At 35.1% G+C, this 24,654-nt stretch overlaps 1 protein-coding gene across 3 annotated transcripts; it reads right to left on the bottom strand.

The window, feature by feature from the left end:
- Positions 1 to 10,829: 10,829 nt before the first annotated feature.
- On the bottom strand, positions 10,830 to 18,932 carry LOC134533260 (uncharacterized). Of its 3 annotated transcripts, none has more exons than XM_063370692.1 (3): positions 18,387 to 18,932; positions 12,136 to 12,319; positions 10,830 to 11,662 (listed from the first exon to the last, which is right to left on the bottom strand). In XM_063370692.1, the coding sequence occupies exons 2-3, from the start codon at positions 12,164 to 12,166 to the stop codon at positions 11,130 to 11,132; spliced, it is 564 nt and encodes a 187-aa protein (XP_063226762.1). In that variant the 5' UTR covers positions 12,167 to 12,319; positions 18,387 to 18,932; the 3' UTR covers positions 10,830 to 11,129. The 3 variants fall into 3 exon arrangements, with proteins under 3 accessions (XP_063226762.1, XP_063226764.1, XP_063226765.1); XM_063370694.1 differs by having other exon boundaries at positions 12,165 to 12,319; positions 18,387 to 18,921; XM_063370695.1 differs by lacking the exon at positions 12,136 to 12,319 and having other exon boundaries at positions 18,387 to 18,926.
- Between the last annotated feature and the right edge of the window lie 5,722 nt (positions 18,933 to 24,654).

Below are 24,654 nucleotides of genomic sequence, written 5' to 3'. Positions count from 1 at the left end.
TAAGGATTACAAAATAAATGAAAAAGGTTATGCATTTACAATATTACTCATGTTTAATCATTAAACAAACATTTCTGTCGTATATAGTTTATAAATTCATGTTGAATCTACGTCAGCTTCTTATGTACATCAGTACATCACCTCCATTAGTGTTTGGAATTATAAAAGAGAAAAAAACAGAAAAGAGAAGCAGAAAAAAGATAGGAGAAATATGCAGTTTGTGACAATATGTGGTATTTATAGTGATTACGATTCAAATATTATTTACAGGATTAGAACACATTTTCACATGTGTTTTTATGATACGAATTCGCTTCCGAGCCATTGTATAACGGGCTTCTAGGTTTTACAGTTTCTTTACCCGAAAATATAACAGAAACTATAATAGAACATGTTCTAATTTTCTTTTGGGATTGGGGTACATAAGTAATTATAAGACAAAGTCATATAATTACTTAGTAATTAAAATAAAAAGTCATATAATTACTTAACAGTATATAAAAACTTAACTTCTAAAAACGTGATTCTAAGAAATTTGTATTTTCCTTATTTTTTTTAAGTTTTGCACATCCTTCAGTAGTGGCATAGTGACCGAGTTTCCGGTCTCCGTAGCGCGCCTGATTGTGGTGCGGGAGGTTGTGGTTCTGGCTTCGAGTCCTGGGTAAGGCATGGGTATTTGTGTTCGTCCGTTAGAGTCACCACTTGACACAAGTCTGTATTGTCGCTGTCACATAGTCACAGGGCTTGACATAATAGTTGTAAAGGGGGGAATGTTAGACTCGTTGGTTGTGTCTCGACCTCGCGAAGGATTCTAACATAAAAAAAAAAACAGTTGGCTAGGGTGAATGTTCACAGATAGAATATCTAATGTTTTTGGTTTTAAGTTTTCCTGTTCGAATTTTTTCTTTTTTTATCTTGTTATTGTTTCATGTGGCTATTTGACAGTCGTTTATTTCCAAAATTCATTGGTTTATACAATAAATTTATCTGCACAGATAGGCAAATGTCCTATGTAGTTTTCCGATCCAAATAGTGTGTGTGTGTATATATATATATATATATATGTATTGCAATTTTCTTATTTTGATTGTATGATTAAATCAAGTAATTTATTTTCAGGTGAACAGTCTACCATGTAACTGTGGGAATTTATTAGAAGATTGAAAGTGCTCCTTAATCGCAATCATGAAACATATCTATGAAAGTGCTGCCCATAAAATACAAAAGGTTAAAAGAAGTAAACTATTTATAGAATCTTCACCAAAAGTGACTTCATTTTTTCAAACAGTTTCTGGTGCTGAAATAAATTTAGGCTTAATTATTAATCTCACTTCTAGTTCTTCAGATCGTCTTCCAGTTGATCGCAATGCTACATCTTGTGGTCCGTCATCCTTTCCACTCGTAAATGTTAAAGAAGCTTATCCCGACAGCTCTCTTTCAATTATTTATAACCTTCAGAATTCAGTTCCAGTTGATCACAATGTTTTATCTCCTGGTCCGTCACCGTCATCCTCCTCACTCGTAAATGTTCAAGAAGTTTATCCCGACAGCTCTCCTGCAACTATTTATGACCTTCATAATTCAGTTTCACATGAGAAATATGAAATACGCAGTTGTGATGAAATGGAACCAGGTAAAGATGTAGAACAATGGAAGTTATTTCGAGGTTCTAAAAATGAACTTCAATAATATTGGATAAGGAAAGGTCCTTCTTGCTGTCAAAATTTCAACCACAATTTTATTGATTCTGTTCGTAAATATGAGTGTTCACAAGATAGCAAAAAAGTAATTGAGTCACGAACATTGTGTCCAACCATGTTTTTCCGGGAGCTTCAGACTGGGGAGAAAATCAGGCGTGAATGGTTACTGTATTCATCATCATCTGGTCGAGTATATTGATTTGTTTGTAAACATTTTGGTTCTAATTCTTCCAGTCCCTTCTGTTCAGAAGGCTTCAACTATTATAAACATGCAACACAGTCTCTAACTGCCCACGAAAATGGGAAGGAGCATAGAAATAATATGTTAGTGTACTTGAGACGCTGCAAAGAAGTAGGAAGAATTGATACAGCACTCCAGATCGAAATTAATAAGGAATGTGAATATTGGCAGAATGTTTTGTTAGAGTTGTCTCTCTCGTAAGGTTTTTAGCTGAAAGAGGTCTACCATTCAGAGGAGATCAAGAGAAATTTGGTAATCCACATAACGGGTACTATTTAGGGTCACTTGAGTTGATAAGTGAATAGATCCATTTTTAAAAGAACATATAAAGAAATATGGAAATACAGGCCGAGGAAATGTTTCTTACCTGTCGTCTTTTGTGTGTAATGAATTCATTGAAGTGATGGGGAGAAAAGTGTTTGAGCAGATTGTTATAGACATTAAGGAGGCCAAGTATTACTCGATATGTGTAGACTCCACACCTGATGTAGCACATACTGATCAACTTACGTTTATTATTAGGTATGTAATAAATAGTGAAACAACTGAAAGGTTCTAGAAATTCATTGCCATTAATGGGCATTCAGCCGAAACACTCTTCAAATAAGTAACTTGTTTGTTGAGAAACTGTGGTATTCTTCTTGAAAATTGTCGGGGACAATCTTACGACAATGCATCAAACATGAGTGGCAAATACACTGGTTTGCAAGCAAGAATCAGACAACAAAAACCCACTAGCAGAATTTATACCATGTTCTTCCCACTCTTTGAATCTTGTTGGTGTAGTAGCAGCAGAAAGCAACCAAAATGCGACAAAATATTTTGACTTCATTCAATCACAGAACAACTTTTTTTCAGCATCAACTAGCAGATGGAACATATTGTTATCTGCTATGACTGATTGAAGTAAAAAGCTAAAACCACTCTCCACCACTAGATGGTCAGCTAGGGCAGATGCTGTTTTATCATTGAGCGAAGGATATGAAGTGATTGAGTCAGTACTGAATGCGATTAGAAATGACACCGAGCAGTATGCTGACACGAAATTAAAAGCTGCGGGTTTGAAGAAATGCATGGAAAGATTTGAGACAGTGTTTCTCACTTACTTTTGCAATGATACTTGGGAAGAATCAACAAGGTCAACACGTTCCTGCAAAAACCTACTCTTACTATGTCAGTAGCTGTTAAAGTTCTCGAGTCTCTAAAATCATATGTTGAACAGAAAAGAGGCAGTTTTGACAGCTACGAAAGTTCCGCTTTGGCATCAACTAAAAACACAAATAGTGAGAATTCTGAGAACAGAACAAATAGACGCAGCACTCGGCTTACGTTTTTCGACAACAGCAGCAACCCAGCCCAGATACTATTTTCAAAGGAACAGATAAACTTAGAGTTGAGACCTACCTTCCAATCATAGACTCATTGGTATTGAATCTAAATATACGCACAAAAGCATACAGAAGAGTTATGAAGATATTCGGATTTCTGGAGGATTTAATTGATCTTCAAGAAGACAAACTGAAAATTTGTTGGGACTATTTTGCTTCTGTATACAAACAAGATGTAAACAAGTTGGAGCTTGTTGAATAATGCCTACATTTAAAAAGTTATCTTACAGAAAATAATGACATTTTGCAGCTTGTACACCTTTATATTGGTTCCGATTGTGCAAACTCTGGTGAATCAGAAGGGGAAAGAAATATTGTAATGTACGAAGAAAATTTGGAAGGAGGTGATGATGTTGGGTGTCGATCTACTCCTACAAAGAAGTTGAATTTACAAGCCATATATCATCATCTGTATGAAAATGGATTTTTGCCAGCATTTCCGAATGTGGAAATTTCTCTGAGAATGTTCTTATCAATGATGGTGTCAAATGCTTCGGGTGAACGATCTTTTCCAAAACTGAAGATTATTGTGACATACTTAAAACGCTATACTTTAGTGATGTCATCAAAGACTTTGCCTCAAAAAATGTAGAAAGAAGCATATTTAAATTATTGATAGGCATAGACATTATGTGCAAGAGGTTGAAAACTTTGAAGTAGACTTTGGTACTAGTGCTTAAAGGGGAAGGTATACTTGATTTTGAAGAAGTTCAATCTTTCATTAACACTTTTTTGCATTATTGAAATAAAAATTGGTATTGTTACAGCTTACAGTAGTAAAGACCATTAATTGATTTCAATATAACCTCAGAAATTAATCAGTCGCAGATTGAATAATTTAAAAACAATTTTAGGTTAATTATTACTGCATGTTTTGATGTCATCCGATATAAACATTAATAATACTTAGTTCTGTTAAGTATAAGTAGCTATAAATAAAATAAAAAATATTTATATATATAGTGAAAGACTTACAGTGTTTTTTTCCAATGTAAAACTTATTTTATTGAAAAACCTTTGAAATTGTATTGTTTTTTTGTATCAAAGGAACTGAACTTAAGTTAATGTAATACAAATTATTATTTATTCGTGTAAAGATTAAAAACAGTAGAAAATATTGCAATTCTTCCAACTGTATATTCAATATTTTGCACCTTGTAATACAAATTTTTCCGGGAAGGATCCCGAACCCCCTGTTTTTTGCTTGGGGTATGTTCACTCCTGCAAAAGGGGCCTCTTTTCAGCATAATACCAGGGGCCTCGCAGAGGCTTGATACGGGTCTGCAGCTGAATTCTCATTTTGTTATTGTTTGGGAACAAATGACCTTGTCCTTGCCACATCTTGCCTGCAGGAATAACCTCATAGAATATTATGTTGTACTGTAGTGACCTACATAAAAAATACTGTATCAATACCTATCTAATACCAGGCACAGTACTTTCATACTGTTTATTCTATGACAAGTCATTCCAAAAGATAATTAGAGTCTTCACGGTTATGTGGGGGAAGGGGGGAGGAAATCCTAGACACAGTGGCTTCCTTGTTGAACATCCTGTTCCATAGCTACCACTTCAGCCACCACCAATAGTTATTAACTAATGCCTATTTTTAAAAAAAAATTAGTCTTTCAGTACTTGCCAGTGTTCTGTTAACATCAATACTCGAAAACAAGCAAATTAATGTGTTCTTGTTTTGTTCATGTTGGAAATCACTACATAGTATAAAACAAAGTCGCTTCCCGCTGTCTGTCCCTATGTATGCTTAGATCTTTAAAACTACGCAACGGATTTTGATGCTGTTTCTTTCATAGATAGAGTGATTCAAGAGGAAGGTTTATATGTATAATACATGCATAATATAGTAGAGAAACACTGATAATTTTAGAGGTTTCTAATGTGATGTCGTAAATAAACACTTTTTTTGCGCTTACATTGCAAACGCTGGCTGAACCCTACGAGATAGATCAAAATAATGACTACAGTATTGTACACCTTAAAAAGGTCTACAAAAAAGTCAGCGATGTTATATTTCTATCTCTTAGGGATAACCCACTATAACCATTTTTTATCCTTTACTTTTTACGAGAAATAATGGCTTATTTACGAAATGATTTTAAGCAATAGAGCATTAATCCTTATCCAATTAAGTACCTTAAATACATTGTGCATTTAATATAGATCAATATGGCCCTTTACAGCATGTAATTTAAATGAATATTTTGGAAGATATTACAGATGTAAAATGCAGGGACATAGTGGTTGCGGCGGTACCGGCCGGGGGGCCGGCGGCGCGTGACTATAAATAGCACATCGAAGGCCGCGCTTCGCCCTGCAGCACTTTATGATTAGCAGTGATCGCACGTATCCAATTATATGTCCCTCTTTCAAGCGTAACCTCTAAAGAAAACATGTTTGATGGAGCCCGAGAAGGAAAGAAAAAAATTAAAACGATAAAGTAGAATATTTTAAATAAATCATAGAAAAAATTTAAACAGCTAGGCCTAGTTTTAGTTACCGATAAAATATTACACCAAAGTAATCTGATTCGGAATATGCTGTGCGTACAGAACGTGTCTGAATCCACAACTGTGAGTTACACCATGCTGACAGTGCAGAACACTGCCGCCCTCCTGCCCTACCGGACGACTCGGCTCAAGGTCGATGACGTAATGTTGCTCTTTTTAGTCTTCCTCACCCCACGGCCCACTTGCTCCTCCCCACCAACATGTCCCGTGTCCTGTCGGTGAATCAACAACCCTCACAGGTGCTTGTGTTTCCGTATGGCAGTTAATGTGTCATTATGTCTACAAGTAATATCAAGCACAAATCTGGAGCGCAAAAACGAAAGTTAATAGCCATTAAAGATGCAAAAGTGGCTGTTAGGCCTGCAGAATATTACCAAGTTTTTAAAAAAGAATAATGACATTGATAACCGTTCTCTTTGTGCTGATGATGTAAGTGTTAAAAGTGACAGTTTACCTACTTGTAATACTACTGATGATACTGTGACGGTGTCCAGTGAATTATTGGTTGAAACTGATGACAATACAGATAATACTTCCTCCAAGGTGCAGGCAGGAAAAGGACATGATGTAGATTCTATCAATAAGGGTAGTAATTACGAAAACGACATTTCAACTGACGAGCGTTCTAACAATGATGAATCAATTATAGATTTTACCGACCCAGGCACATGGCCAGAAATAATTAATGATAGCTAAGACATTATATAACAACGAAACAGGAAAACTGTTTCCTAGCTATCTTCTCAATTCTAAATCTGTAAACAATCAAGAAAAGTACTCCAGAGACTGGTTAATTTGGAGCTCTACAAAACAGACACTTCATTGCATTGCCTGTACTTTTTTTGCTAATGGCCTAAAAATAAGCAAATTTACAAACATAGGATTTTCTCCGACTCCATTTCCATGGAAAATGTGGTATATTAAACTTTCCGAGCATGAAAAGAAGCAATGACCATTTAAGTCATTGTCAATGGAAATCCCTCCAACAATCAATTAATTCAAAACGTATGGACAGTGGTCTTCAAAAACAAATTTTGAACGAAGCACAAAAGTGAAAAGCAATTTTCAACTAATTTTAGACGTGACTCTCATTCTAGCATCAAGGGGGTTGCCTTTCCAAGGAAATAATGTATCAATAGCATCAAGGGGGTTGCCTTTCCAAGGAAATAATGTATCAACTGGTGATGCAAATAACGTCAATTTTTTCAGAGAATGTTGAGTTAGTAGGAAAATACGATTAAATCACAATGGAGCACTTGACTAAGGTAAAAAATCTGCAATCGCAAGGACATGAGAGGACAAGCATACTACTTGTCTTTGATGAGTCAAAATGAGTTCATTTTACTTTATGGTGAAAAAGTTTTAAAAGTTATACTTGAAGAAAGACAAGAAACAATTTAATATGGGCTCATTTTTGATGCAACCCCTGATGCATCACATTACGAACAGAATGTATTTATTTTGAGGTATGTCATTCAAAATACTCTAAGCAATATGAAATAAAAGAAAGGTTTATGAAATTCGTTAACTGTAACGAAAAAAGTGGAGAAGATATAACAGGGTGTCTACCAGATCAAGTAAATCAAATTCCCTGATTTTTCCAGGTTTTCCAGGTCTAAAACTGAACTTTTCCAGGTTTTCTGTAACACAATTACGAAATTCCACGAAACTGAAAAAACTGCATAACAGCACATTGACGGGTTTCAAAGTATTTCAACTCACTTAAATTAGTAAAAAAAATACCTTCTTCCAGACGTGGCCAAAGTGACTCAATTGATGGCAAATAAAATATGCTGCTACAAATATTTCACACACTTACTTTTGCAAAAACATCAATTTTGCAGTGACAAGTTTTGCGTCTATTGCACTTGCTTCAGAACGAGCCAAATCCAACACTCAAGCCTTCTTCAACTGCAATGCCTTGATCTCCTCTTGAACTCTTCTTTTTCTGCCTTCTTCTTGTCTGTAGCTTCCTTTTCTTTTTGTTTTGTTTGCAGGGCTTCCTTACGCCTACAACTAGCATTTCTTACATACTGTAACATGGACTTGGTGATATCAACATGCTCTACACCTCCAGAACATTTAACAAAGTCGTACATCTGTCTTTGTGCTATCAGTATTTCTTCCTGCAAGTTTTCAGTCAGCAGATTATAATTTACTGAAAATCCTCTTTCCAATGATGCATTTCCATGGGAAAGTACCAACATCATCCTCACAAACTTTAGAAGGCCTGTTTTGGCAACTACTGTATGTGCCTTAAGAATGAGCATCCACAAGTGATCAAGGCGCCAGTCTTCTCGAGAAAAAGACGAGAACAGTGCTTCAGAATCTTGCGAGGAACATACCAACTGGTATGATCACTCAATGTTATCAGCTTCTTGACCTTATAGCCACTTGTTTTGAAGACAACATTCTAAACTGTAATTCACACGCTGTTTCCTCACATCCGAATTTAAAGCCACAGACGGACATAAGCAGGAAATTCCCTTGGTAAGTTTGTACTTAAGGGGACTTTTGTCTTGAAGTTTTTTTTACCATAACCTTTAGACAAGTCCTAACATCATTTTTCAGTAACAGGACAGACTTTACTGGTACTTTCTCTTTCTTGATGGCATGGCGTACTGCATAACCCAACTTTATATTGTTAGCAGTCAATGGATTTTCCTGGTTATCTACATCCAATCGAGATACATTGCGTTTCTCCCTAAAGCTCTTCAGTACCTCTGGTTTCAAAAACTTTCCTGCCAAAGCTAATAAAATGTCTACCAGTGAATCATAGAGAAAAGGTGCCATGGGTGCTTCACTTTGGAACATTGTGAGAAACAATTCCATCTCTGATGCCAAAGAGTAGAAGAATGTCAATTTTACTTCTAGAAGATTATCTTCAAGAGCACTTTTCACTACACTGAAAGACACAGATGAAATAGAAACTTCACTAACAAATTTCTTTAGGTGGGGTAACGTTTTCATGGCACGCTCAGCAACTGCAGTATTCCATCTGATTGCACAAAATTTCTTGGAAAAAAGCTCTGATCCAGTTATTCTAATGTAATCTGCCCTCCTCGCAGGTAGGTACATGCATAAACAAATAGTAACTGTGCCTCAAAAAACTAATAACATCCAATTGTATAGCAGAAATTCCAGTTTTGAAAGCACCATGGACCGTATGAAGCGCACACCTACCAATTTCTAGCAACGATGGCGAATCTTCACCAAAAGTGTCTGTGATATGTATTTTCAAAGCTAACAAAAATGCCCAGTTAACATTGAGTGTATCCATAGATACTTAAAATTAAATGCACCTGTCGGTATAATCTGAACGTGGGAAGCAGATGCTGCAGTAGGCTTACGTACGTCAGCAGGATAACAGACCAGCTTATACCAGTTTGTATCACGTGATTTAACGCCACTTCCGAATCCGATGGTAAATAAAAGAAAATGGACGTGGGAACTGTTCGTTATTTTCCATTCAAAATTAAAAAAATGGGACGCGATACACTTGATGATACGTCAATGCAAGCAGATCAATAAACAAAAAAACGTATTGCCAACTACAACCTAACACACAAAAATTCCCTGATTTTTAAAAAAATTCCCAGATTTTTCCCTGATTACAATATTCCCTGAATTTTCCAGGTTTTCCAGGGTCAGTAGACACCCTGATATAACTAATGAAATTTTAACTGTCTTAGCAGAAAATAATCTCCCTCTTGAGGATTGCAGGGCTCAAGGGTACGATGGAGGATCAAACATGCGTGGAAAAGTAAAAGGAGTAAAATCAAGACTGCTAGAGAAAAATGATGTGGCATTTTATTTTTCATGTGGGGCTCACTCCTTAAACAGAAAAAGAGTTAATACAGAAAAAATATGCCCAGAAATTATGACCATTTTTGGAAACTTGGAAACTATTCTTTTTCTTGCACATAGCCCTACAAGGGGTATATTTTGACTTCTGAAGTGCCGCTTTAAAAAAAAAATCTCAAACAAGATTTGAAGCCGTAGTTCCCGTCGCAAAGCACTACCCAGGACTATTAAAGACCTTAGAACGAGTATTAACTGATTTGAATTCAAGCTTAGAACCAAAAACATTAAATAAAGTTATGGGTCTTAAAAAATACTTTTCTTCTTTTCGAAGGCCTATGTATGACAGTATTTTGGTTCAAGGTATTGTTGGGCTGCATCAATGAAAAGAGTGTAACAATTCAGTCAGAGAGTATTTCTCTGGACATGGAAGTGAAACTGATTAATGATCTGAAGGAAGACATACAGCTACTGAGAAATTTGTGGGAAGACATCAACTGTGAGTCACGTTTAGTGGCAGAATCAATCAACATACCATCTACGTTTCCAAAATTAAGAAGTCGCCCTCAATTGGAAACAACTAATACAGAAGTGTATAGAGCTTTGGATGTTATTTTAAATGATCTCAAGACAAGATTTGAAGTGACCAATACACTCACTGAACTCTTCAGCCCAGTTCTTCAATTCAGCATTATACGGCTGAAAACTTAGTCACGACGTATAAGAATATTACTGTACATACTATAATGTAATAAATTGCCTATGGCAGTTATAATTTTACCTGTGTGATTATTAAAATTAAGCAAACAGAGATAATGAAAAATAAATTTATTTAAATAATTTATTTGCCATTATTCAAAATAAATTTATTTAAATAATTTATTTGCCCACTGACTTAAAACTAGTTTTAATGTTTTAATATGAGTTTGAAAAATAATTGTGATAAGGTTAAAAATTAATAATACCTACTAAAACAATATACATAAAGGCAAAAAAAAATGTATCTTTGTTACTAAGGCAGGTTGGGGGCATCATGACATCTAGCAACAGAGCCCACAGAATGATGTGGGGTGCCTGAAATGAACTACTAACAATAATTGATAATTACAAATAAATTTTATGTAAATAAATAAAAACTAGTAACATGACAAAAATAAAAAATCAAGTACTAAGATAAAGTTGAAAAAACTTGATTTATCACAACAGAATTTCAATCGATACAAGAAGTCAAAAACACAATAATTTCCAAGGAATATTAAAATCAAGCCATTAAATTTATGAGGGGGAAAAAACTATACAATGAGAACAAGTCACAATAAAATTTAAAGTAAATAAAAACAGAAATATACCACACAACTAATTTAATACTCAAAAACAATTCTAATAAATAAATAAAAAAGCTGAAACACTTGGCTCGGCATTTCACACTGGAGATTTATTTGTTAATCGCCCTCACTGGGCTGAACGGTTACACTCAGGTTTCCAAAATATCCAAGATTTGACGTGCTGCATCTTGCTTGGCAGCAATCCTGTTGCTCCCGGAACCAACCACAACCCGGTCCATGAACACGCACTTCACTTGAGCAGGCGAGTCCTGGACCTTGGTGTACTCCGGCAGCTTCCAGCGGTTCTTCAAGCAAAGATTGTTCAGCGCACATATCGGGTTCCCCTGTTGCAGTTGCAACGTTTGTCCTTCCACGCCCAGCTTTGTCATCAGCTTCAGCATGACATTCCACTGCTTGTCCTTGCGCTTCGATGCCTTACAGAGAGTCTTCCTCACTCGCCTGCACGCGTCTTTGCCGACCGCGGGACCGCCATCCTCGGAACAGCGGTCCGCCATCGCCACCACGTCTTCGCAGGCATTCAGTCTCGAGCACAGACTGCTTCTGGAAGACACTGCCGTCTCGCCTGCTTCATCCCTGCTGGCTGCTTCGCCCATTCTGGCTGCTTCGCCCATGCTGGCTGCTTCGCCCATCAACCTCGTCTCGCATTCAGTGTGGCTGCACGCTGGAACACATGCCATGTGATATCACAGAACCACACAGCAACAAACTGTGCGCTCAGAAACAAAAGCAATCAGAATTAGCTTAACCGTCAACAGTGCTACATAAGAGATGACTAAAATATGAGGTTCGAAGACTAACCAACATTTTTCAATTATAAAACCATGCTTTGCTATTAGTACAAAATAAGTGCTGTTACTGTATTATATGCAGAAAATACTTTTATGAAACAGCAAATGTTTTATTTTTACGTCAAGAGAGGTCAGCAATATCTTCGAGCAGTTCAACAGGCTAGCAGCAGACAAGTTGTAACTACGGACCTAAACTTGTAAAATATTTTGCCTTGCACTTATTACTATGTCAAGAAATAATACCAATGCTTAACACAACAAAATTTTTGGTATAGAAAGAAATAAAATTGTATGTGAATTGCTACAGTTTAACAACTAAAATGCAAACAAAAAATATGCTAGTTACTTATCAAATAGTAAGGAAAGATGAAATACATGTCTCATTTCCAGTGGCAATGTTTGCCCGAAAGAAAGGATGGAATGCGTCCCCTTTCAACCATCAAGTGCTCCACTCTTGAGACCCCTCCCATTCTCCACTATCGAGTGTGGAGGCACAGAGCGCCAACTCGTTACGTGCGGTAGCACGAAACCTGGCGTGAAAAAAAGGAATTCTTATTAGTTTGACACACGTGAAATTGTGCATTAGAGACGGATATGACAATACTACACATACATTCGTACAGGCCATGCAGGGGAATATGGACACTATGGGTAAAGAATAGAAAATGCAGAATTTTTGACGTATTTTAATTTACAAAAAAAAATAGTTTCTGGGTATTTAATTGTAAACAACAGTCACTCCCGGTCTAGCATATGTTGTGAAACCAGTATTCAAATTTTAAAAATTAAAAAGTTTTGAAAAATAATTTTTAGTTATCTAAAGTAGACTACAGTTCCACCCAGTCTACTTTACTTTGTAATACTGATATTTTACTACTCATAATTTACCACTTTTGCTGCAACTATTATTTTTCAACATCATGAAGTTTTGTAAAATCTAGTGCTATCAAATTTCAAATACCACTATAAGTTGTAAAGTCAACAGACATAATTTATTTGATAATGAAATATAGCAAAATAGATTAGAGCCAGAGGGAAGAGTGGTTATAGTCTAGATTACGATACAAAAAAAAGTAATAGTTTATTCAAAACATTATTTATTGGTCCCAACCAAAAAAAAATAAAAATTCCAGTGCTTGTCCCGTATGGGTGGTAATGGCGTGATACCATCTTGGTGACACAGGGTTCACACACAAATTGAAAAAAAATTTTCAAAGACAATTCCAGGACATTCCCAGGACATTTCACAGGTTTTCAAACATAACAATTGTTATTTGATACTATGTTGTAATCGATAAAATGGCAAGCACTTAATTCAAAGATAAACACTAATAATAATAAAAATGCTGTTTTTCAATATTTTGCCAGGATTATAAACTACAACAAAACCATTATTACCTTTTTTTAACAGTTTTTCAATCTCTTCACTTAACTTTGCGACTTCGGCTGCCGATTCACATGATTTTTTCCTGTATGCGCTGGACTTTGAAAGAAGAGTGAAATCATTTCTTTTCTCAGCAAGTAATGCCATTGAATCAGCTTCTTTATTCATTGAATCAATTGATTTCTCAATCTGCAGCTTCTTCTTCAGTTCTTAGAACATTTTTAACATGTGTGACCTCTTTCTACTACTTTCCTCTCTAGATGTTTATTTCTTCTGTTCATCCAAGAAGTGCTGATAGCGCATTCTTGATGATCTAGCATTTCCCAACAGTTCTTTACTGAAAATAACATCACTTACTTTTTTATCTTTAAATTCATCGTACACAATCCTCATTCATTGCTACTAGAGTTTTTTCTGTTAAATTTTCCACAAGCATTTCTCTGTTGACAGAGAAACCACGTTCTACAGATGCTTGGCCATGAGACAGAGTCAAAATAAGATTAAATACTTTCCACAAATCTGCATACTGGCATACTGTTTGTTGTCCAGGAAATATTTACAAAAAAAAAGAATCTAACCTTTGAGTATTTCTATCAAAGTTTGTAAACTGTGAAGGATCTGGTGACACTTCTCTGTGGAACAACTTGAACTGTAGTAAAGCTGCATCACACACACCTGTACTGATCAGTTTTCTATTTTCAATCTGCTGAAGCAACTTTTTAAATGTTTCAGTGTTTTCAGTTTCATTGCATAGTAGAGTTATAGGGTCAAGACACCTGGAAAATCTCACTACAGGAAATTTCAATGGGTTTTTATCTTAAATTCTTTTAACCAATACTTTCGATAACTGTAGACATTCAGATTTCAACACTAAAACATCCTTGTCTGTGACTTTCTTTTGTGTAACACACATAATCAGTTGTTTTCTTGTTGCAAAACCAGTTTCGATACTCTTCGTAAACACTGTGTTATCCTTGCTATTAGGATCAAGTGCAACAAATCTACATCATTGTTTGCCTTATCCAAAATTTTCTTCTTTATGAATAATGACACTAGTCCATACAACAATTCTATTTGTCAGAAGCTTGGAAAGGAATCATGGGGGAATCAGTCTGGTAGCACTTGAGGTATGGTTGTATCTGACTTCCAATAAAGGAAAAGAAAGACAATTTGGCAACCATCAGTGGATCTTTAGTAGCCTTCTGAACAGTCTGAAAAGACTTGGTACACAGAGCAGATTTGGGTTTACCTTTGTAAGAATCGACAAATGCTGTAACTTGTGGCCAAATACCAATAGCCCATTCTGAAACATCATCCTCCACCCAAAGGAAAATATCAACTTGAAAGCTTTGCAGCTGTAAATATATTTGTATGATTTGTGACAAGAAGGAAACTGTGATGTTTTTTTGCTAAGAGTATTACTGACAAATTAATATAAAAGTTAGAATTATGTACAGATCTGACTATAAGTATATCATAATTTCCTCATTTTAATGGCTTTAAAAATGTTTTTACTAGTATCTCTGTATTAATATATAATGCTCATATTAAGTTTGATCATTAACTTTGGGAATCCACAAAAAAAATCACATTGGTGAAAACACCGAAATGAAAAAAAAACAGCTTTAAAGTGCAAGTTTGTGTATTACGCCTTTTTAATTTATAGATGAACGTCTACTTCACGACATGTTATCTATGAATTTATGTTTGTTTACAATACATGCTGCACGGACAGAGATTTTACTTCAGTTAAAGGAAACTTAAGTTATTTAATCAAGTGTTTTACTGTAACACAGAGTGTGCTAAATAAAATTTCAAGGATACCGATAAAATTTCCAGGACAATTTACAATTATTTGCTAAAAGGGTAATTGAAAACGTCATTCAACTTTTTGCATTTCTTGCACCCCTTATGTTTCTCTCGTAGTAAAACTCGGATTTAGGCCTGTTCTACAACACAGAAACGGAGACAGATCACATAAATGGTGACGGATATAATGGAATGCAGTATGCAGACGGAGACAGACCCGTACAGATTAACTCAGCCAGTAGTGTAGCCAGGATTTGTGTATGGAGGGGGGGGGGGGGGGGGGTTAAGAAGCATAGTCCCCCCCCCCCCCTCCCTATTAAAGCGGGGTGTCCAGGGGTCCTCCCCCCGGAAAAATTTGGATTTTACGGTGTATAGTGCTATTTGAGCAGTATTCGGTACTTAACTTTAAATATTGTAATGGTAAAAATATTATTAATTTTTTAATAAAAAAAATTGTTTGAGTGATGATTTAAGAAATTAATTAAAGATATTTTAGTCAATCCAGTGCCTTGTCCACGTCCCACTCAAAATCATAAATCATGCTCTAAGCTCGACAATACAAAAAAAAAGTAATAAAAATGGTTGGGTTTCGGCAGAACTGGCCTATTACTGGAAACAATTAGCTTTAGCTTGAAGAGTTACCCACTCACAACCTGCTTATAATTACCGCGCTGGTTAAATACAATAGGTGTAAGATATTTGAAAGCTTGGGACCCGTCACGGCGTCACAACCTTATAGCTTCTGCTCGCGACATGGGTAGGGGAAGGGAAGGAGAATCGGTAGGGCTCGCTTACTCTTCCCCTCCAGTGCAGTGGCTGATGATAGCAGTAAGACACCCAGGCTTTTAGCTAACCTTTCAGATAAGAAAAAAAATAATGGCTTGGGGGGGGGGGTTAGAACCCCTAAACCCCCCCCCCCCCCCCCCCCCGGCTAAGCCCCTGAACTCAACAATGCTGAGCTTTTCAATTTATGTTGCTCCGTGCGACCAATAGAAGCCATGTTCTTGGCTGCGGTGGCACCCATGTTTATGTTCTAAAAATTTATTACTTTGTTGATTATATGTGTAATTTCTGCCAATGCTATAAAGCATAATATATTTTTCAATTACATTAATATTTCTTAATCTTAAAATACAATTTCATTGGTTGCCATTTGTTTCGTTTCTGTACATTGTATTTTAGAGGAAATTTCTCTTGTAAAGGTTTACCAGTTTGACGCTAATGTACGCTAAGCAGTTATAAATGATTAGACAAACACTAAAATATTTATTTAAATATATTTTTGAGTTACAGTGCATTATTGACTCAGAAAATTATTGTTTCAAATTATTATCAAACTCAAACGTGTTCATAGGCAAGTTAAGAACAAAATACGGAAGCAGCTGGACAAATAAACAAACTAAAATAAAACTTCCAATATAAATAAAATGACGTCAGACATTTTAGATGTTATGATTTCATCCATCCGTCCATCGAAAGTTAAAGCTTAGCAAGGTTTTGACAGACGACAGACGGACAAGATGGAACATTCAGAGTCCAGCTTTATTGTATATTTGGTAATATTCAGACAGACCGGCTTTTTAGAACTGAAAAAAAAATCATAAATCATGGTTTTCACACACTACACAAATCCCTATATTTACTCTGAAGGTATGGTTTTGTAATTCCTACTTGTTTGTGAAAAAATTAAATTTTTATATTTTACATTATAATACATGTGCTTTTATTTTGATGCCGCTATTCATCGTTTACCCATGAAAAAAAAAAGGAATATATATTTTCCATATGCTTGAGATGTTCCTGAATTAAGGTTTCTTAATTCCTTGTGGTTTGTGAAAAAATAACAATTTACAGCTTACATTACAATATGTACTTATGTATTCACACAATCACTGACATTCGTTGTTTAACTGTGTGGTTTTTTTTATTATTTTTTTTTGTTTAGAGAACTTTAGTCAATGTAATTGGTGTGATAATGAAATTATTAAAAAAATATATTGTATTGCAATTGAAGGGTATTTTTAATGCTTATATTTCATATTTGCAGTTAAATTATAATATGTAATTGTATTACGAAATGTTTGTTTTGTTACACTGCATTTAAAGTACAAACTAGTTTGAGTCACATTGTAATAGATAAGTCTAATGGGCCAATGGGAGGCAAAAATTTAAATAGAATTGTTAATGTCATTCATTTTCTTTTAGGAATACATGCTGTGCACTGAATTGCCTGAAACGTTGAATTTTGCAATCATTCAAAGGAATTCTTTGATACAGCCATTGTATAGTCTGTGATTGATATGGCTGGTGTTTCACATATCCCAGTTAATCCTTACATCCTGAAGGCTTGATCCCGATGGCATGATCCTATTGGTTTGATCCTGTGATGCATGATGCTTGCTGTTTTAATTCACTACTTCAGAAGAATCTGCACACAAAATAAATTGTGAAATAATTAAGAATTATGATTGTAGGTTGAAAAAATTCCTTTTCATTTGACTATGATCATAATTTATTATCTGACAATATTTTTTTATGCACAGGATCTTCCAATGTACTGAATTAAAACAGCAAGTATCATGTACCACAGGATCAAGTCATTAGAATCTTTTGACATACTGATAGAAAACAGCAGGCATAATGTACTACCACAGGATCAAGATAAAAGGGTCATGCCATCAGGATCTTTTGACATACTGATTAAAACAGCAAGCATCATGCACTACAGGATTATGTCACCAGGATCTTTCGACGTACTTAACTAAAACAGCAAGCATTACATACCACAGGATCAAGCCAACAGTTTCATGCCATCAGGATCTAGCCTTCAGGATCCAAGGATGAACTTCACTACATGAAATGAAAGAATTTGCATAACCTATTTTTAATTCCCCATACTTGCCTACAATTGTGCTAAACAAAGAGATACACGATCGCGGGTAAGCAATGTTTGGCGCCGGCATTGTGAGAACACAGGTATTGGAATGTAAGCTTTGAACTAATATTTTTTACGAACCAGTAGGAATTGAAAACCATGTTTTCAGGGTAAATTTAGGGGCGTCTCTATTAATTCAAAAACATATTTTTCGATTTATTTTCTTTTCGTTCCACAAAGCCACGACGTCCGATGCTGGTACAGTAAGGTAAGCTACAAAACTATTATTTTTCACAAACTATTAGGAATTAAGAAACCATCCGTTCAGGGTAAAATCATTTAAGTGTGTAGTGTGTGTAACCCATGTTTTCCTATTTTTTTTCTTTCCCTTCTAAAAAGGCCGCTCTGTCCGAGTATTACCGTATAATTAAATAGTTTGTAAGGCATATCACTTGAAGTTATTTCCCGCAAAAATCATCGTTTAATATGGCAAATTTTTCTTATTATACTTTTGAAATACATAACTTACCTTTAACTGTCCATTTATTATTAGTTTAACTTTTCATTCGTACATATAACCACAAACAACAAGGCATCGTTGCCGAAACAATACAACTAAACTTTAGTTTCACCAACATGACAAAAACCAGAAGCGAACGGTACGACCTTGCGACGTGCCGAACAAGGCGAGAGTTCAGGGGCCCTATTCTTGACGCTGCTGGAAGAATTCCGCTAGCGGAATTACTTGATTCCACCAGAAATTTGCTAAACCCTATTCTTGAACACTCGCTAGCGGAATTTTGTATCGGAATTACGTCACAATCTACCGGATTAATTCCGCCACCTCGTGAGCTGGCGGAATCACAATTCCGGTAGAGATTTGAGCGTTTTTTATTCTTTGAAACCATGATTTGTCCAAAATGGAGTCTCTGTTATGGTTCTGAAAAATATTTAAATCGTTTGTATGTTTGGTTAGTTTAGGTTAGCTACATATCTCGTTTAATAATGCGTGTGTTTATATACTTATATTAGATTACTTCATTTAAAACCAGAAATAACTTATTCGCCTCATTATGTTATGTGATTATTCAGACTATCATGTTTGCAGATGATACCTCCATTATAGTAACAGGCCAGACTTTACAGGAACTACAAAAAAGAATTTCCAAAACCCTCAACCAAATGCAAACTTGGTTTACTGATAATAGACTGATTCTAAATATTCAAAAATCTTCTATTATATATTTTAACTCTCAAATAAATAGATTAAATAATATTGAAGTGACTATTGGCAATAATATTCTTAATACTGTAAAAACAGCAAAATTACTGGGACTGAATCTTGATGAGAATCTAAATTGGACTAATCATATATCTTTTCTGTGTCGTAGACTTAGTTCTCTTTGTTTTGCCATAAAAACTATTAATACTGTAACTTCACATAAAGCAGTAATTGCTATGTATTATGCAAACATATATTCAATAATGAGATATGGTGTTATTTTTTGGGGAAATTCCTTAAATTGGCTAAAGATATTTAAGCTTCAAAAACGGGTTATTAGAATTATTTATAATCTTAGTAAGACAGATTCTTGTAGGCCTATTTTCCTGAATAACAAACTCTTAACATTTCCAGCCATTTATATATATTCGGTTGTCATTTATGTAATTCAAAATATTAAGTATGTAAAGAATAATGAAATACATAATCACTTTACCAGATCCATTTATAAGAATCACATTCCTTTTCATTCAACAAAAAAATACGAATTGAACCCTTTTTACATGGGCCTTAAACTAATAAATGTTCTACCGATATCCCTGTTAAATACAGCATCCCAATCACATACCATATCGTCGGTCTAATTAGCAAACCTCGTAACTCCACTTTTTGTCAAAAATTGGTTTTTGGTACTACTATATACTCAGTTATGTGTTCTATTACCATTCCAAAGATCATAACAATAAACAATCCCTATGGGCTACAATCCCATTTTCAGAATACCTCTTATCTCCAGCTGTCGATTTTCTGCATATTAGCATACCTCGTAACTCCATTTTGTTAGTAAACAAACACAGTGTTATTGTTGGACTGTCTATAAATTGTTTTTAAAATAATATTCTAATTGTTTCGATATTGTTTGTACATATGGAGCAGGTACATTTTATTATTATCTCACACTTTAACTATTGTCCATCGGTTATGTATGCATACAAAACACTTATTGCAAAGTAAATTATACTTTTCAAACTTTTGTAATACAGACCATAATAATCAAATGTTTTTGAAGGTAATGTCTAAACTATTTTATACAATTTAGCTATCCATTCTTCATTTCAGAATGTCAAGAGCCAATAATGATTTCGGCATGGATCTCATGAGTATTCCTTGTAGAACATCATACATTCTTTACGATATTGGCACTTTCATTGTTTTCTTTTACTGTTTTCGATTTGAAAGCCAAAGATGGCTTCTGTTAACTGTGGAACGAGACTGAGAGGGGCCTTGGTTCAAATGAGTTTTCTACAAAAATTTGCAACTTCATCTTGTCGCAACTACCTTTGAGGAACGATGCCGACAAATTCATACTGTATAGTGATGGTTGCTGCTATCAGAACAGAAATGTGACTCTCGCCAATGCACTCTTACAGATATCGGTGACAACGTGTGTAACGATAAAGAAAAAGTTTCTGGAGGTCGGACACACACAAATGGAGGCAGACTCCATGCACTCGAAGAAAAAAATAAGCTGAAAAAACAAGAAGATTAATGTTCCAGCTGACTACATTGCAACTTGCAGGGAAGCACACAGAAATCCACGTCCATATGAAGTTCATTATTTGACTCACAGTTTTTTTTTTTTTTTAATTTGATCATGCTCAAGTGTATAGCTCTATCAGACCAGGCAGAATAACTGGGGATCCATGTGTTACCGACATCAGAGCCTTGAAGTACACTCCAGATGGGGTTATTTCCTACAAGTTGGGTTTCACCGAAGAGTGGAAGAACTTGCCTATTCTCAAAAAGAACATTATTGATAACCCATTTAATCGTTTGCCAGCACTGTACACTGAGAGGCTGAAGATAAAGAAAACTAAATACGACCATTTGCAGTCCCTAAAAACAACTATGGAGTCAGACTATCACTTATTTTATGATAGCCTTCCTTTTCAAAACTGAAGCATTGATTTTCTGAGGGGTAATTTTTTTTTTTTTACAATTTGTTGGAGTATTATTTATTGCCTCAGTTATCAGTATTTAAAAGCTAGTTTTATCTTGATGTTCTTTCAAACGAATTCATAGTCAATGTTGATTTTATGTACTATACAATATTGCTGTTGTGTTTTGTATACTGTCCTTACTGTTCAATATCGGAAATAACCCTTGTATTGTTAGAGATACTTTTTTATAATACACGAATAAATTTGGTGCTATAACTATTCATCTCAAAATTGTTTTAATATCAATATAAAGTTTACGCCAATAAGAAGATTTATATCTTATCAAACCTCGTATCTCCATATTTAGTTTGAATTTATGATTGTAAAACCTCGTAACTACATTAAAAAAAGGTTTAATAATTAAAAACTGACACAGAGTTTGTTGACAAACGTCAGGGGGTGTTTTAACTTTTATGTGATGAATTAAACACATATTTAGTACAAACAAAAAAGTTATTCAGTTTTTTGCTTCTCTTGTAAAATTTGTCTTCAGGGAGTTACGAGGTTTGCTAATTAGACCGACGATATTTAAACGACATCTCAAAGATTACCTACTACGAATAGCTCCATACTCTGTTAATGAATTCCTCAGTGCATCTACATAAATTGCTGCATTGTTTTTTATTATCATTTTTTATTGTAACATATATTATTGTGTTATAATGTATTTTTTTTATATTGTTTTGTTAGTGTATTATGATGTATTTTATTTATAATGTTACTGACAAAACCTGGACATATGTACTGTCAAATATAGGACGCTAATAAATGAAAATGAAATGAAAAACGCCATGTGATGCTTTCAACCTTAAAATTCCTGTGTGCGTGGCGAGAAAACTTTTGTAACAATTTAACTAATATTTAATGTTTTAAGTATTATTACATTTGTTTGTGTGATTTGCAATGGCAGGTATTTAAATATTACGTTACGAAAGTTATATTTACCATCTTCCATTAAGTACTTAATATGGTACCTACTTAGTATTAAAAACATTGAAATTTTTGCTGTGTATAAATTTGTGGTTTATTTGACGTATATTGTGATAAATACAATACCGGTAACATAGTTTCCATATTACCTAATTCGTTTTTGACACCAAATATTGCAATCGTGTGTCATGTTTTGATGGAACAAAACTATAGTGGTAGTTAGATTATGCACATGTATTCGTTAAAAGTACATCCATCCCGGAATTGAAAAGTACTCGAAATGAGTCCATTTATATATGAATTTCCCACAGTGATGAAGTGATTGTGAAAATAAAGGTTATTCTATTTACCCTTCCCTATCTTGCAAACAGAGCCAACATTCCTACCCCGCAAATAATATGATTGAAAACAACACACACCGATGAAAACCCACACAAGTATTATTAAATAAATGATGAAAGAAGATATAGGCCTAGTTGAAAGATTTTGTTGATAAATTCATAAGATTGTTTTAAAGAAGCCCCTACACCAAAAAATAACAAACTTTAGTAAAAGTTCTGTATTGCTTATCCAGGTGTATCCAGATATACCTTTGATTCTAATGGCATAATCCTGTACACCTGATCCTGTGTTATATGATGCTTATCTTTTTTATCAGTGGGAAGGCGTGTAGCCCCGACTTGTTTCGCGCGACAGCGCGAAACGTGATGTAAAAAATAAATTACATATATGATAAATAACTTCACATTTCGCGCTGTCGCGCGAAATGCGTCGGCGCTACGCGCCTGCCCACTGCTAAAAAAATAAGCATCATGTACCACAGGATCAGGTGTACAGGATCATGCCAACAGGATCACATGTTAACTTGGATACGCAATACGGAACTTTTACCCATTTCCCCCCCGCACCATGATATAATTGCCAGATGATGTTCATAAAATTTTATAATTTTGTATTGACTTTGCAGTTAATGTGAACATTCACAATTGTTTGCTGAATCAAGAAACACCGCATACAATTTAATTTTACCTCAAATTTTACACTAACATAAAAAGTTGCGGCAAAGTAAGCAGAAACAAACTAAGAAACGATTACTTTTAAGTGATAAGAATTTTAAATTCTATCAAGCAGAAACAATAAACTAAAAAACGAGTACTTTTAAGGGATAAGATTTATTGTAAATTTTAATTTAAAAAAACACATGAATTTGTAAATATTTTCGCAAATATTTGTATGTTTGTAGTACTTTTTCTAACATTGAAATAAAGTTGTTCATGTTCATAACACAATATATTTCCCCGATTTTTTTTCATATAAGCCATATCATTAATTTTTAATTATTAGTTTTGTATTTATTATACATATTACATAACCTCCACGTCCATCATTCAGAGAAAAGATACAAGTATAAAGAAAAAATTTAACTTTTAATAATAAATGGTCCTTCCCTCGTTGTGATTGGCCTTCTACCAATGACGTCAACACAATAGTGAACGTTGCCACACTTCCATAAAGACATTTCATAAACCCGACAATGTTGATTCCGGTAGAAGCAGTAGCAGTTTCAAGAATAGACATTTAGCTGTCTAGCGGGTTGAAACTTGCGGATCATTCCGCTACCGCTATTATTCCGGCAGCGTCAAGAATAGGGCCCCAGATCAGATTAGAACAACAGTAGTATAGTTTGGCCGGTCCGGGCGCAGGATGCAGGTAGTGGATTGTGATTGTCGGTCCGCCATCTTGGATTTGTGACGTCACGGCGGCAAAAATTCCTCAAAATTCCTCAAAATTGACTCAAAATGACTCAAAATTTCCCGTTTTAAGAAAAAATTTCCCGTTTTCGAGGGAAAAATTCCCGTTCCGAGGGAAAATTTCCCGTTTTATTCCTCAAAAATCCCAGCGGCTAGAAATGTCCTGATAGAGGCTTAAGGATCCTTAACTCAAGTCTCAGTTAAGCCTCTATCAGGATGTGACCTTGACCTTTGACCTTGACCTCGACGGACATCTTGGAACCACCATCTTGGATGATGTCATTTCGTTTTCTCGAACATTCCGGCATTGTGTTATCCGCCATTTTTTGAATTATGACGTCATCGTTGCAATTTCCATTACGGCCGCCATCTTTAAATTTATTATCCGATTTTAATGAAAAAAATTTTAAAATTATAAAAAATTAAATAATAAAATTTTTAATAAAATATTTAAAAAACAAACATTTACGACACGGCAGTGGCGTCTCGTCAGGGCAAGCAAGGCAAGCAGTGCTTGCCCAGGCAGTTTCCAGACATTGTATTTTTTAAATAAATATTTTATTCAGAATAGTATTTTACTTTGGCTCGTGCAGTTAGGTGTATGTATTTTTTACACTATCTTCTTGGGACCCAATACTGTGCGCTGTGCGCTATAAAAAAAGAACTCGTTGACACAAAAACATGCTGTTTTAGAAGCGTTGCTAGGTTTAGAAGCGCTGGTAGGATCGCTTTCAGCAGGAAGGCTGCCGCAGTAGTTTCCTTTCGGAAGGGGGGTGGCATGGTACAAAGGTTCAGGGAGGGGATTGGCTGGAAAAATACGCGGTAGAAGCTACGAAGGTAACGCTTTCTTGCCGAACTGGACGCGGACATGGCCGATGCAGTCGGCTGGAAAAT

The sequence above is a fragment of the Bacillus rossius genome, chromosome 6, assembly GCF_032445375.1.
Source record: "Bacillus rossius redtenbacheri isolate Brsri chromosome 6, Brsri_v3, whole genome shotgun sequence".
NCBI lineage: Eukaryota > Metazoa > Arthropoda > Insecta > Phasmatodea > Bacillidae > Bacillus > Bacillus rossius.
This window is presented reverse-complemented; position numbering and strand designations above follow the sequence as displayed.

Excerpts from the sequence above, each read along its gene's own strand:
- LOC134533260 (XM_063370692.1), bottom strand. The coding sequence starts at position 12,166 with ATGTATTTCATCTTTCCTTACTATTTGATAA. Across the intron at positions 11,663-12,135 it reads CTTTCCTTACTATTTGATAA|CGTGCAGCCACACTGAATGC; the intron begins GTAACTAGCATA and ends CATGTGTTCCAG.